Source organism: Balaenoptera borealis (assembly GCF_965194805.1).
Source record: "Balaenoptera borealis genome assembly, chromosome: 3".
NCBI classification, from domain to species: domain Eukaryota; kingdom Metazoa; phylum Chordata; class Mammalia; order Artiodactyla; family Balaenopteridae; genus Balaenoptera; species Balaenoptera borealis.
Window position 1 is genome coordinate 160,786,348 of NC_138866.1, and position 15,253 is coordinate 160,801,600.

The 15,253-nt window shown below is 42.8% G+C and overlaps 1 protein-coding gene across 8 annotated transcripts in view; it reads right to left on the bottom strand.

Annotated features, from left to right (window-relative positions):
* Window positions 1–15,253, bottom strand: part of SFMBT2 (Scm like with four mbt domains 2) — a 223,070-nt gene that overhangs the window by 170,870 nt on the left and 36,947 nt on the right. For all 8 annotated transcript variants that reach the window (XM_082387144.1, XM_082387141.1, XM_082387139.1 and 5 more), the window contains one exon: window positions 13,238–13,478. In XM_082387144.1, coding sequence (XP_082243270.1) covers window positions 13,238–13,478 — 241 coding nt within the window. The remainder of the gene's footprint in view (window positions 1–13,237; window positions 13,479–15,253) is intronic.

Genomic DNA, 15,253 nt, shown 5'->3' on the forward strand with positions numbered 1-15,253 from the left:
TCATGTATTTTCAATTTGGCATTCTAAAATTTTTCCTTGTTTTAAACAGTTACAAAGGATGTCATTTCCTATGTATTGCATATATGCCATCTTGAATAAAACTGCTATATCGCTCCCATAAATACAGTCAATGGAATGATCTGATCTCTTCCATCACACATTTTAAAACAGACATGAATATTACCAGTCAGTTTGTGTGGCGTTCCTTTTTCTCCTTGAAATCATAGATCCTCAGGCTCTCACCCTAACGTAGCATCTTTTTGTTCCCCGCCATGTTTTATAGTTCCTCTGACCCTGCTTCTCTGACATAACCACAAAAATTCACATGCAACAAACACAGTAATACATAATTAAACTTTTTTAAATTTCTCTGACCACAAAATAAAAATTTTCTTTTGGCTTAGGCTACTGCAATTATTTTCAGTTCTGAGCAAAACAATCCAGGTGACATTACAAAGTTTGATAATTAAGCATAAAAAGGAAATTGTCATTTCTTATGGTTGGAGGGTAGGTATGAGGCCTTGAGTAAAGGAGGGATCACTTAAAACTGATAGCTTGTGTTTAGTGTCACAAAGCAACGCACCCCGGGGACATTCTTCTTCAAGGTAGAAGAAGGAAGGCTGGGGCAGGGGAGGCACGAAAGGACACCAATGGTGTCACCTCAGGCAATGGAAACTGCCTCCCTAAATCAACCCGTGGAGAGTAACCTTGGAAGGACGTCCTGTGCACAGGGGACCTGGAAAATCCCGTTGGAAACCCGGAACAGGTCCACCCATGATGTGTCCGGGGCCCAGGGCAAGAGTACAAATTCAGGCCCACATAAACACGTGGAAATATTTCTAAGTTATTAATCAAGCGAACCAACTGTGAAGTATGCCCTATCCACCTACACTGACAAATACGTCTTCATAATTGACAGAATCAAAAAGGATGGAAAAAGCTATGGTTTATATAGGACTGTAAGTTGGCAAAATGCTAAAGATTACTAAATTTAATTACGATGACTTGTCTGGGTGTTCTGCTGATGGGTTAGCAATGTTTGGATGAGTAATAAACTAAAGACTTACATAATTGTAAACTGTTTTATATATATATATTCCATAAAATTTGTTTTCCTTGCCTTCATTTCAGCAAAATTATTATGTCTAGTTAAAAAATAAAAAGAGAAAGATCCAGATTGTCACATAATTTGTCTTCTAGTCACAGAAATCATCTCAAAGTTTAAATAATAAAAATATATTTATATCCAGTCTATACGATTTTAATATTTTAATCTAAAAACTGAAGTGCAAAAATAAACATTTTTAATTATTGTGTCTTCAAAAAGCTACTTTCCCTCTGAATATTCTAAATTATCTACTGAACTTAAAAGAGAACTTACAAATTATAATTCATGAACCTCAAATTGATAAAAATAAAATATTCAAATAACATTGAACATTTTATCTAGTTTTTTAAGAATTTAATCTCACTAAGTGGTTATAAAAATAAAATTATCCAGTCCAAGCTTTCAATATCCATTCAGTTGCCAATGTGAAAACTCAGTATCACACTTAACACATGTCATGTCTAGAGTTACATATATGTGGGAGAGTATGAATTTACATTGTAAAATATATTTTTTGGTTTTGTAAAACAAAATTAAATTTTGTTAAATATTGTGAAATACTCTTCAGCCAATGTGTAGAACTGTTGCAAATTCTGCACTAATTATTAAGTACCTCTGGAACCAGAAGATGGACCACCAAAAAGAGTGAAGAAGAAAAAAACAGGACACTCGGCACTACTGAAAACTGATCTTTCATTACGCAAAAATTCTACTATATTCTAAAATATTCTATTATCTGAGAGGAGTTTTGTCTTTATTAGTATATAGTCTTACTAGTACATGTATTACTTTATCTATATGGCAATGCCACAACCCACACAGTCCACAGCACTCAGACACAGCCCTTTGCTCCCAGGGCACGAGAGACAGGATCATCGTCTGGTGTCCAAACAGTTAGAGAGAATGCTCAAAATTAGGGTGGCTCCGTGCCAGCACCGACTGCAAGATCCCCAGTGAACACGGCAGCTCCGTGCTCTTTAATAAATGCAGATGCTGGTACTGGCGATCCACAGGGGTCTCTAGAATGCAGAGCCCAGGCCAGAGCCCCTCTTGTCCTGGTGTCAGTGTAGCACTGACATCAAAGACCACTGGTCCACGATACCATCTCTCAGAGCTGAGGTCAGGCTACCTAATCAATTATGATGCACGCCCTCTAAGCTAAAGACAGAAGAAAGGCACGTGAGCTCCTATCTTTTTAAACACGTCACAGAACCCTGTATCTGGATGTACACCTGCAGTAGCCAAATCCCTTGGAAGTAATCCCAGTAGGCAGGTCTGCTCAGCAGCAAGAGCTATGGAATAGACACTGTCTCAGGTAGGCCCTGCCAACCTCTCAGACAAAAGCTGATGGTCCTCCTGAGAAGCAGGCAGTGAGCCAGTGAAGTTCAACCTCTGTCCATTTCACAACAGTTTTCGGGAGAAATCTCTGGCCCTTCACCCTGGCATTTCTGCTTTCAGAGAGTTCAAAGCTACCAATGCATTATATGCATTATATTTACTCCACCATCTCTCCGCTTCCTCCCAGAGCATTCTGTGAAGAGCGTTGACATTCAGCAGTATCAGTGGAAGATCATCTGTTAAGGGGAAAACTACTGTATCAATTACAAACATACATAGAACATTCCTCCTCTAAGAAGGTGTTAAGATAGTAGAGGAGAACAGCCCTGTTAACTGGGATGTACCTCTTGAGATCACATCGTTGATGGTTAATTTTATGTGTCAACTTGGCTTGGCCATCGTGCCCAGATATTTAGTCAAATACCATGCTGGATAGTTCCTTGAGGGTGTTTTGGGATGAGATTTACATTTAAATAAGTGGACTTTGTATCAAGCAGATTGCTCTCCCTGATTGGGTGGGCCTCACCCAATCAGTTGAAGAACTGAATAGAACAAATGGTTGGCCTCCACAGAGAAAGAGGGAATTCTCCAGCAGACGGCCTCGGACTTCATCTGCAACAGCAGCTCTTCCTGGTTCTCCAGCAGACGACCACCGGACTGAAGCAGCAACTCTTCCCTGGGTCTCCAGCCTGCTGGCCTCCCCCATCAGACTGTGGACTTGCCAAACCTCCACAACTCTCTGCACCAATTTATCAAAATAAATCTGTCTATATATATGCACCTCCTATTGGTTCTGATTCTCTGGAGAACCCTGATCAATACAACACCAAACTCTACTCTGAATCCCACTGCCCAAGCCCCCAAGACTTTGCATATTAGTTGTATTCACCAAGCTTTAACAAGATTCTAGGCTCAGGAGACAACCTATGCAAAAATCAGTCATTCCTTTAGAGCTGGAGTCAAACAAGGCAGACTCTCCCAGGGACCTGCCAAACAGAAGGACGCAAACTGGAAGCATGATCCTGGAATGGAGGCATGACCGTGGAAGAGGGGCATGGACCTGGAATGGGACACAGCCCTGGAAGGTGAGCATGACCTGGGAACGTGGAATCAAGATGGGAGACTTAGTAAGAAGCAGTGAGGGGTGAAGAGACTTGTTCAGGAACACAAAGCAAGAAGAGAAGTGGAAGCTCACCTGTCCAACAGGCTAGAGGGAGCTAGAGGCATGATGGAGAGCAGACAGATGGCACTGAGGGCTCCTAGACAGAGGGCACTGAGGGCTCCTGGATAGCCAGCACTGAGGGCTCCTGGACAGACGGCATTGAGGACTTCTGGACAGTCGGCACTGAGGGCTCCTGGACAGACGGCATTGAGGGCTTCTGGACAGTCGGCACTGAGGGCTGCTGGACGGCCCGCACTGAGGACTCCTGGCTCAGGGCACGAGAACAGGGAGGTCCACAAGTCAGGGTCGGAGCTGGGAAGAGCAGCGGTCCCAGAGGACCCCCTGTGCCCAGGGGACGAGTCTGTTTGAAGGCGACTGAAAACTTCTCTTGCAGCCTCTACATTAGGGTCACTGGGGTGTTAAAGGGTCTGCCCAGAGCAGAAACAGGGGCCGGATGCAAGCTGAGCCCCCCTACAAGGGGCCATCAGGACCGAACCCAGTTGGGAGCAGCCCGGGGCCAGGATCCCTACACAGGCGGTGGGGGACCAAGGCCGAGAGTGGACAGATGGGCCTGGGGCTCTGACAGCGAAGGAGATGAAGGATTAACCATGAGGAAACGAGTCAGACAACAGGGAAGGAGACCCGCAAAACTAACTCACCCTCACTTCCACACAGAATTAAACACCGGCTTGATTTAAAGTACATAGCTGCTGGGTTAGGAAGCAAAAGAAAATAAATGCATTTATGACTAACACCAAAAAGGAAAATCTTATAGTCCTTCTTTGTGCTTACAGTTTTCCTGTAAGCAGAAAAACCCAAATAGCATCTGATACAATTTACATATCTTTACATAATCTCACGATTACCATTTGGCAAGGAAGCTCCAGACCGAATCTCCTCCATTTATTTGCCTACAAAATGACAAAAATGTCCAAAATAACAGTCTGGACAAGGAGGTTTTTACCCTCCTCTTAAAAATCACAAGAAGCCAATTCCACAATTTTTCTTAATAATATGTGTCCAAAATCTCAAGTCTGAACAGTCAAGTCTTATTGACACAACTTTATCAATCAACAAGTACTCACCAACCCTTGCTATTTTCAAAGCATTGATTTCAGAATTGGGGAGGAAAAAAATCGCTCTGGACTTAAAATCTACTCCAAGATGCCATCCTGGAGACAAATTATTTACACACCCCAAGCAACATTTTTTTCAGATATAAAGTAAGAATCGTACCAGTCCGTTTACAGTGTTGTTCTTAGGAGAGGGTTAAACTGAGTTGCTTGGTACATAGTAGGCACACAATAAAATACTTCGTGGGTGAGAGAAACTGTTTTAAATTAGAGAGCCATGACTCAAACACTAAAATTCGTGATTCAGCTATTCACTAGGCAAGAAAATGATAAAGGCGGCATGTGGAGTATAGTGAGTTTCAAGAGATAAATACAAACACCAAACAGAAATTTATAGAAGAAAAGACTAATTTTTTACTCATAAACAAAGAGTTCACCACTACCTATATATACAAAGGTTTTTGATTTAGATGAAGACCATTTATAGTCTGCCTTTGTGTTTTTCATCTTTGTTTTTCCTTCCATAGGTTAAAAAAAAAAAAACCCAGTTTCTTAGGCTTCTATTCATAAAGCCTATTTATTTCAGAGCCCTTTCATAAATTCTCATCCATTGCTCTTTGAGTTCTTAGATTCAGAACATTCTCGAGCTGAAGGGAACCTTAGTGACCATACGGGCCAATGTGGCATGTGGTCAGATGGCGCCTCGGAAACTTGAGGTCACAGGCTCAGAGGCTGACCCTCGAGGTGAGGACCCAGATGCCGACAGGGCCCGAGCAGATCAGAGGAACCAAGCAGGGGACAGAAGGTCTGGAAAGCAAAGGACCACGGGATGAGGCAGAGGCTGCAATGTGGGATGCAGGGACGGGTCTACATCTCCCAAGTTCTCAAGAGATGCCGATAAATCATCCGAATTGTTAAATGACGTAATCTGTACATGGTAGACACCAAAATTATTTCAAATGCTGTTCAGATCAAAACATACAAATGCACACACATGCTCATACATGCTTATAAACACAAATGCTTGCAAACACACTTACATGTTCACGCACACACATACGCTCATGCACCCATATAAACGCACACACACGCTCCTTCACACATATAAACACACACACACGCTCATGCACACATTTGCAAGCCAGGTCCACTCTGGTCTACGCCACAGTGAATCTATACACAGGGTCTCCACGTGATCAGATAGGACTCAAAACCACGTGTGTCGTTTTAAAGGACCATTAAGTGCCTACAGAGAAAGGATTACTTTATTTCCTACCTGAATATTCCTTCTTTCACATACCATTATCAAAAATGGCTTTTTTGACAAGAAGATACTAACTCACTTTTTTCAACATATTAACTATGCCTTTTAGTTTATTTACTCTCATATTTATCAAACACATCCTACCCTTCCTTGTAACATGGGCTTTTTTCTCTTTACATTAAACTATCTAATATTTAGTGAGAGTATGTGCTTCCCTCAACTCCAAGAGGCCACTCAGGTTTACCTTTTCTCTTTGAGTTTTTAGCAAATATATTTAATTTTCTTATTAGTGTACAAATGGGATTCCAGTTACAGTATTAGGTGGCCAATGAAAACAATGTGATTGTCTAGGTTTCATTAGTATTACTAAAATATCATTTAAATTTTTAAAAAGATAGGAATTTTAAATGCTGATCATCTCATGTAACACAATCAAATTCTAGTTCTGAGTCCACAGTTAAACAATGGTTACAGACTGATAAGTCCTGTCACCCGCTCACTTTATGGTCCTGTGAACGAACTGCCACATCTCTCATTTCACAGTCAACTATACTGAAAACAACAATTCCCCAGAACAGTCTAGGACCAAGTTTCAGAACTGGGCGGTATCCACCTCCACGACCTAACAGAAGGCCATATTCACACTTTTCTCCTAACGCTTCATGAATAAACATCCCTTATTCAAATAAGTTACCTATTAACTAACTCCAGTAATTTTGATTCAACTTTGAATGGCAAATAGAGTCATTCTGGCAAGACTGCAGAGTTTGCAATTCAAATTACAGAAATTTTAATAATGGGGGAGAATAAAAATTAGTGGAATGATTCCTAAGGCACCAGAATTCCAATACTTTTATTGCACCAGTAGGAAGCTCACATAAATACTTCTCAATGTAAAAGCCGGGGGGAGGTATCTGGATGGGTATCCTCACACATAATTCACCTGCTATCTTATCGGAGCATTCTTTCCTGGGACTCCATAGGAACCTTCCAGATGCCAGAGTTCCCCAACCCCAGACATTAAGAGGCAATGTTGCTACTTCTCAATAAATAACAGTGAAACAGTCACTGGATTAAATGATTTCCTTACATTATCACCATAAACAATAATTATTTGGCTGCTGCCCTTTGCGAGCTTGCACGTGCTTATGAATAAATCAAGCCTCACTGATTTACCAAGCCAAAACGTTTTACGTTTTGCTCCCCTAATGAGAGCTATCACCCTCCACTGCACTTCATGAGGCTTTAATGTACTATGTTTCCTAATACTTTTAATATGAAAGATTAGTACCGATTAGCTCTGGAGCAGGGACACTGCTCGTGGAATGGTCAATTGGTCACTAAACCCAGGTCTCCCTGAACGTGTCTTTATTAAGGGAATTCTCTTAACAAAGTACAATAGAGCTGCTGCCATGCTGTTTCCTTCCCCCTAACTTTAACGGAGTAATGACGGCCAGCACTGATTCAAAGATTAATTTCACTTAAAAGAGCAAGGCAGGAAAATACAGGACTGCAAAGGATGCTACGTGCTTGGTAAAATATCATCTAAAATTTTTTAAAATGACTCTCAGGGCAGTGACTTCAGAAGACATAAGATTACTTGGAGAATCCAAAAATGACCAGAAAGATCTAAGTGTGACCGGAAAAGGCAGTCCTCTCCCTTCTCCCATTAATGAACAAAATCACCCAAAACTCCCATCCCCTTGCTTGGCCCAACGATATTTTGAAACTGACATCCACATACTGATCCATCTCTCAGGGACTGAGTACTCCCAGGTCTCTGGCTTCCATCGAGGAACCAGAGTCTACAATTCTGTATTGGGTGAAATTCTATCCATGGCAGGTGACAAAGGACCCAAATGCTCATCATAATTTCCCAACCTAGTTTGCCTCCCAATCCACTGAAACTTCACCATCCCAGAAAGTCACACAGAAACTTGACTTCGGTGCTTTGCACAGACTCCTGGGCTAGATTTCCATCAATCCTAATCCCAAAACAAACTCCATTCCTCATGCACACAATAGGAAAACTAGCACCCTCCTCCTTCCTTCTTTCCTTTCCAAAGATCACAAACCAAAGCAGGTGAGACTGGAAAGCTCTTTAGAGATTATACACTATCACCTCCTCATTTCAAAGATGAGGAAATGGAGAGCGAGAGGTACCTACATTAATGGCAGAGGCAAGGAAAGAAACCTGACCTTCTGGCTCCAAACGCCATGTTCCTGCTTCATACTACCCCGATTCCTGGGATCAGTAAGAAAATCTATCACCACGGAGCCTCCCAAACAAATACATGAGGTGTCATGGACCGCTTTCACCCGTGTTAATATTCTGGGACACCTTTCAAGTTTAACCACGACGAAGATCGACCAGGTACAGCTGCGGGATTTACAGTGTAATGAGCTCTGTAAGACAGAAAACCACACCAACAAGAATCCTTGTGCAAGAACAGATTCTACGATTGCCTCTGGAACAAGCTGCCACCTCTGGCTACAAAGCAATAATTATCCTGCACTACAGCAATCAATAAAACCTCTTGCCCCATGAACCTGCTACTTCCTGACTTTGTTCTCTGTACTCGAGATTTCCAAGCTGTATCGATCACCTACTAAATTTTTTTAAAGTTCTTTAAAAGGAGCAATAAAGAAATTCTCCAATTAGCATCACTTGGGATGGTCTGAACAGACTTCAAATCTTTCATTCACATTAATGGTTTCTCTTTTCATGGGATTTCCCCATTTTTCATTTTCAATTTGTCATTTTAAGTGTGTCTGTGTCTTGCCTAAGAGCACAGAGTCAGGAGGATACAAATTTGATAGTGTTTCTGAAACTGTGGCAGCTGCCACATTTTTCACCCAGGCAAGGAAGAAGAATTGATTCATCAACTCTGCCCTCTTTTCTCAAGCAACAGCATGGATTTTTTTTTTACCAAATGAACCCATTAGCTCTTAGAGTGTTAAAATTCTGTACCCTGGAACTTCTCACTAAAATGATCCACTAGAGGCTCTATTATTAAGTAAAACCCTCTTACATCTTCTGCACGGGTGTTTTAAGAAGTGTCAAAATTTAAGAGTAAGTCATGAGATAAGCAAGGACAGCAAAAAGGCAAGATTTCACACAGGAGAAGGGCCTGCCTCTCGGTCCCCCTCTATGCCCCCCACTCTAGGTGTCCCCAGGTATGTATCTGCCCCTGGGATCAACTCATGCCTGGACCCTCCTGGGAGTGTGTGGGCATATCTACATGGCTTTAAATGACGTGGGAAAGTGTGTAGTTCTCTAAAACTGATATTTTCCCAATATTCCATCAGTACAATTCATCCATCAAGACTGACTTATTTTGAGATACAAACTACTGTGTACAAAATAGGCAAGCAGAGAGGATATACTGTACAACACAGGGAAACAGAGCCATTGTTTTGAAATAACTTTAAATGGAGTATACTCTATAAAAATACTGAATCATTATGCTGTACACCTGAAACTAATATAATATTGTAAACCAACTATACTTCAATTTTTAAAAAATTTTAAAGGAATCATAATAACTATATAGTTCACAAGAAGCTGGAAAATGAAAAAAAGACTGATTTTTTTCATGACAGATCGGAAATCACAGGGATATTAAATAATCTTATGGTCTCACCTCAGTGGCTGTTTTAATTCAAAGCCAGATGGAATATTATTCAGCAGTTAAAAAGAAGGAAATCGTGTCATAGGCTACCACATGGATGAACCTAGAAGACATTATGCTAAGTGAAATAAGCCAGTCACAGAAGGACAAACATTGCCCGATTCCACTTTTCTGAGACATCGAAAGCAATCAAGCTCCCATAAGCAGAGAGGAGAACGGTGGTTGCCAGGGGCTGGGGTCAGGGTGGGAAATGGGTGTTGCTGTTCTGCGTGTATAAAGTTTCATGCAAGATGAAAAGGTTTCTAGAGATCTGACCACAATCAGAGTTAACAATAATGTACTGGACACTTCAAATGTGTAAAGAGGATAAAAAATAAATAAATACAAAGTAGACATGGAAGCACCCTAAGTGTCCGTCGACAGAGGAATGGATAAAGAAGATGTGGTACATATATACAATGGAATATTACTCAGCCATAAAAAAGAATGAAATAATGCCCTTTGCAGCAACATAGATGGACCTAGAGATGATCATACCAAGTGAAGTAAGTCAGACAGAGAAAGACAAATATCATATGATATCACTTATATGTGGAATCTTAAAAAAATGATACAAATGAACTTATTTACAAAACAGGACTCGCAGACATAGAAAATACACTTATGGTTACCAAAGGGGAAGGTGAGGGAGGGATAAATTAGTTTGGGATTAATATACACACTATTATATATAAAATAAACAACAAGGACCTACTGTATAGCACAGGGAACTACACTCAATATTCTATAATAACCTATAAGGAAAAATAATCTGAAAACGAATATATATATATACATATATATATATATATACACACACATACACATACACACACACACACACACACATATATGTATAACTGAATCACTGTGCCGTATCACCTGAAACTAACACAATATTGCAAATCAACTATAGTTCAATAAAATTAAAAGAATACAAATAAAGAAATTTTTAAAAATTGAAGTGCCAGGACACAATGCCAGCTGGGCCTAGAGTGAAGGGAAACAGGCAGTACCAGAAGCAGGACAGTGCACAACCTCACCCACCACTCAAACCAGGTCGGAAGTAACAAACAAAGCCTGATATTAACACCCATTCTCCCGTGCTCACCTGAAAAGTCCTCCATGAGGGAGGGAAGACGTAAGGATGCAACTAATCTGGACCCAAATGCTAGGAGAAAGGGACAGGTGCTGCTTGCCAGGTGCCGGCACTGATTCCTTTCCTGAAGGCACCCCAGACCCCTGGGCCAGCAACATTTTAATGTCTCCACTAGATCACAGCATCGGTCAATGACTGTGTACTGAGATCACACCTGGCACAGGTAATGTGAGCTATGGCTGGGCTCGCACAGGGGTGAACTCTCAGCGCTGATCTTCCTGTTCGGGGGGGCAAAAGTTCTCTATTCGAAGAACCACACAACTGAAAGGACAGGTACACCCAGACGCCCATTAGTTGACAAATGGATAAACAAAACGTGGTCTCCCTGCAATGGAATATTATTCAGCCATGAAAAGGAATGAAGCCTTGATACTTGCTACAACATGGTTGAGCTAAGGAAAAGCAGTCATTTCCTAACAGCTACATATTATACAATTCCACATATGTGAAATGTCCAGAATAAGCAGGTTTACAGAAACAGAAAGTGTGGATCTGTGACTGCCCGGGCCGGGGTGGGGGGAATGGAGAGTGACTGGTAAAGGGTACAGGGTTTCTTTATGGGGGGATGAACACACTCTGGAATCAGACATCGATAATGGTTGCACAACTTTGTGACTACAAAAATCACTGAACTGTATACACTTTAAAGGGATGAACTTTATAGTATGTGAATTATATCTCATTAAAAAAAAAAAGCTTTGTGGGGGGAGACACAGGTGCAAACGTCATCAGCGTTAAAGGCTCACGAGGCCTTGGGAGCAAAGACAGGGTCTGACCTCGGTTCCCTGAGGAAGGGTTAGATCAGCTGACGGGCAGAGGAGGAAAGGAGAGGGAGAGGTTCCAGGCAAAGGGGAGGGCAGGTGAAAAGACCTAGTGCAAGAAGGAAAGAAAGGGGACTTCCCTGGTGGCACAGTGGTTAAGAATCCGCCTGCCAATGCAGGGGACACATGTTCGAGCCCTCGTCTGGAAAGATCTCACATGCCACGGAGCAACTAAGCCCGTGCGCCACAACTACTGAGCCTGCGCTCTACAGCCCGCGAGCCACAACTACTGAGCCCCGTGCCACAACTACTGAGCCCCCGTGCCACAACTACGGAAGCCTGTGCGCCTAGAGCCCGTGCTCCGCAACAAGAGAAGCCACTGCAATGAGAAGCCCGCGCACCACAACGAAGAGTAGCTCCTGCTCCCCGCAACTAGAGAAAGCCTGCGCTCAGCAACAAAGACCCAACGCAGCCAAAAATAAATAAAATAAAATAAATAAATTTTTAAAAATAATAAGTAAAGAAAGAAGGGCCTTCTCTCTTCTTTCTGAGACAATAAAGGGCCAACACATTCGCTAAGACCAAGGCAACGGATTCACTCCTTACACACGTCACGTAAATGCAACTCAAACTCCGTGCATTTGTTATGACCCTTCTCTACGTAACTTTACAAATGCTCCAGAAGGGAAAAGCAATTGTGAATAGGATGGACGCAAGGAACCTCGGGGTCAGCTCTAATACTTTACGCGTTGCTTCGAAATAAAAATATCAAGTCAAAATTAAGATAGGCAGGCAGGTCCTAAGGAGACATTACACCTGCTTGAGAATTAGCATCAGGAGTTTTCAAGTGCAAAGAGGACAGGGTGTTGAGATTCAGCTTTTTGGTAAGGCAGTTTCTCTCACGTACAGGATCGGATGAGTTCCTGATCATCCTAAGAGGCAGCCCATTCTTTTACAGCAGGATTTCTCCAAGTCAGCACTACTGGCAGTTTGAGCCCAATCATGTCACCGTCTGGGGGGGTTGCTGTGCATTGTAGGACGTGTAGCAACATCCCTGGCCCCTCCCACCAGACGCCAGCAGCACCCCCCTCCTCCCCTCTCACAACTAAAAATGCTTGCAGACATCACTGGATGTCTCTGGGGGGTAAAATCGCCCCAGTAGAGAACCACCATTTTCCAGCAACTAAGTGGATCTAATCTAGACAAGCTTTGGCAATCTCTTTGAGAGTAATGTCATTTCTCCTCAGCTGTTTGGTTTTCTACATATTTCTCACCTTGACAGTCTCCCCACAACAAGACAGATTAAAACGTATTAGAGAAACCTGTTTCTGATGCACTATAGCACTATTCAAAACATCAAGTCTCTAAAGCAAAAGAAAAGCAAGATAATCCATCAGCAAAGGGAGAACAAGGCCTCCATCACGGGCATCCCTTCAGTCTTCCTTTCCTACCTCCAGAAACCCACCCGAGGATTAAGCTCAAAGGCATAAAGGCCATGGTGGGCTCAACCGTCGGGCTCAGCTCCAACATCTGAAAATGCACCCCGTCCCCCCCTCACTCCAGCACCCTCAGGCTAATGCAACTCAAGGAGAGACCCTGAAAGTGCTGGACCTTCCTAGGATATCAGTTATTGAATCTCTATAAGGTTTTCTCTACAAGCATTATAAGTGATGCCCAAGAGCTGGGCCAGCCCGTGCTCACCATCCGGGGGCATCAGGGTCTTATTGTTCTGCGTGCACCACCCTACGGGGTGCAGATCCGCGATCACCACGTCGCACCAGAAGTCGGCCCGGCGGTCCTCCCCGTAACCACAGTAGCGCAGAAGCAGCAGCTGCCCACAGGTGGTGATGACCGTGGCCACCCAGTACGTGTCCGGGTTCTTCTTGTTGGCTACCTCCAATTTCATCCCCGGCTGGAAGTTGCTCTGAATGCTGATCTCAACCTTAAGGAACACAGAAAATCCGTCATTACACTAGACACGTCCATCCAGAAGATTATGTGAATGACTGAAAACACAGCACTTAATCTTTCTGTTGCCTTAGATCAGCACCATCTAAGAGAAATGTAATGTAAGCCACTGGTGTGACGTTAAATTTTCTAGTGGCCACTTTAAAAAAAAAGAGATAAAACAGATGAAATTAATTTTAGTACTGTATTTTATTTAACCCAACAGATCCCAAACAGCACCATTTCAAAAGGGAACCAATATAAAAATACAGTAGTGAGAAATTTTACGTTTTTTTTTTTTTTAAAGATTTATTTTATTGATTGATTGATTGCTATGTTGGGTCTTCGTTTCTGTGCTAGGGCTTTCTCTAGTTACGGCAAGCGGGGGCCACTCTTCATCGCGGTGCGCAGGCCTCTCACTATCGCGGCCTCTCTTGTTGAGGAGCACAGGCTCCAGATGCGCAGGCTCAGTAGTCGTGGCTCACGGGTCTAGTTGCTCCGTGGCATGTGGGATCTTCCCAGACCAGGGCTCGAACCCGTGTCCCCTGCATTAGCAGGCAGATTCTCAACCACTGCGCCACCAGGGAAGCCCAAATTTTATGTTTTAATTTTCCAATGAAGCCTCTGAAATCTGGTGTGTATTCTACACTTACAGCACATCTTGTTACCAAACAGAACTTGGGTCCGCTAGTCAGAGGTGCAGCAAAGCCAGTCTACTGACCGGGCTGTGGTGAAGGAAAGTGCAGAGTTTACTGCAGGGCACCAAGCAAGAGAACGGGCAGCTCATGTTCAAAAGACCCAAACTCCCCAATGGCTTTCAGGGAAGGGTTTCTAAAGGCAAGGTGAGGGGTGTGGGTCACAGGGTGTGTCACCAGCTCGCGAATAATTCTCTGGTTGGTGGTGAGGTAACAGGGCGATGTTTTGAGAATCTCAATCATCAACCTTCTGGTTCCAACCAGTCTGGGGTCTACCTGCTGGTGGTCAGCATGCAGTTAACTTCTTCTACCTGGTGGGGTTTCAGTATCTGCAAATCAACTCAAGGATACGGCTCAGGATATTATCTAAGCCCCTGAGGAGGAACTAAGGGCCCCTGAATTTGTGTTATGGCTAAACTATTATTATTTTGTCTTGCTTGACTGCTTTCCTTAGTTTCTGCATTTTCTTCTCTGATTAAATTTGCTCCTTGCAACTCAGAGAAAGCCTTAAGAGGCTAAAGTTTTGGAGGTGGGGACACAGCGGGGTCTGTTCTCAGGAAGGCCCTGCAGGGTCCTACTTGGTTTCAATCTCAATTTGGATGACACACTTTCCAAGTGCTGGATGGCTAGTGGCTACTGCGTGAACAGTGCAGCCTCAGAAAATGGATTTTCTTTTTTTTTTAATGAAGGGTTATCATCTATTAATATTCATCAGCCCTCCTTGCAAAAGAAAGCTTTCCATCCTGGTGAGTTATAATATTCTAAGGCCAGCACATCGGATGTCCCTGAGTAGCTGCTGCTTAAAAAATGATGGAATTATGAACTGTTCGCCCATGGGTCCTGGGCTATTCTTCCTTTAAGCCTGGCAGACAGGCCTGGGGACATTCTGCATGCACAGTACAGGGCACTATACTGTGCCTGAAAGTGGGGCAGGAGAATGGATTGGATGAAAGAGAACAGGACTGACTCCGTATGCAGAGATATTGAGGACTTCCGGTACAGAAAAGGAAGGAAAAAGCTGTTGATCTATATCTCATTCCTAAAGCGCCTGGAGAAATCTAACCAAGTCATCCTG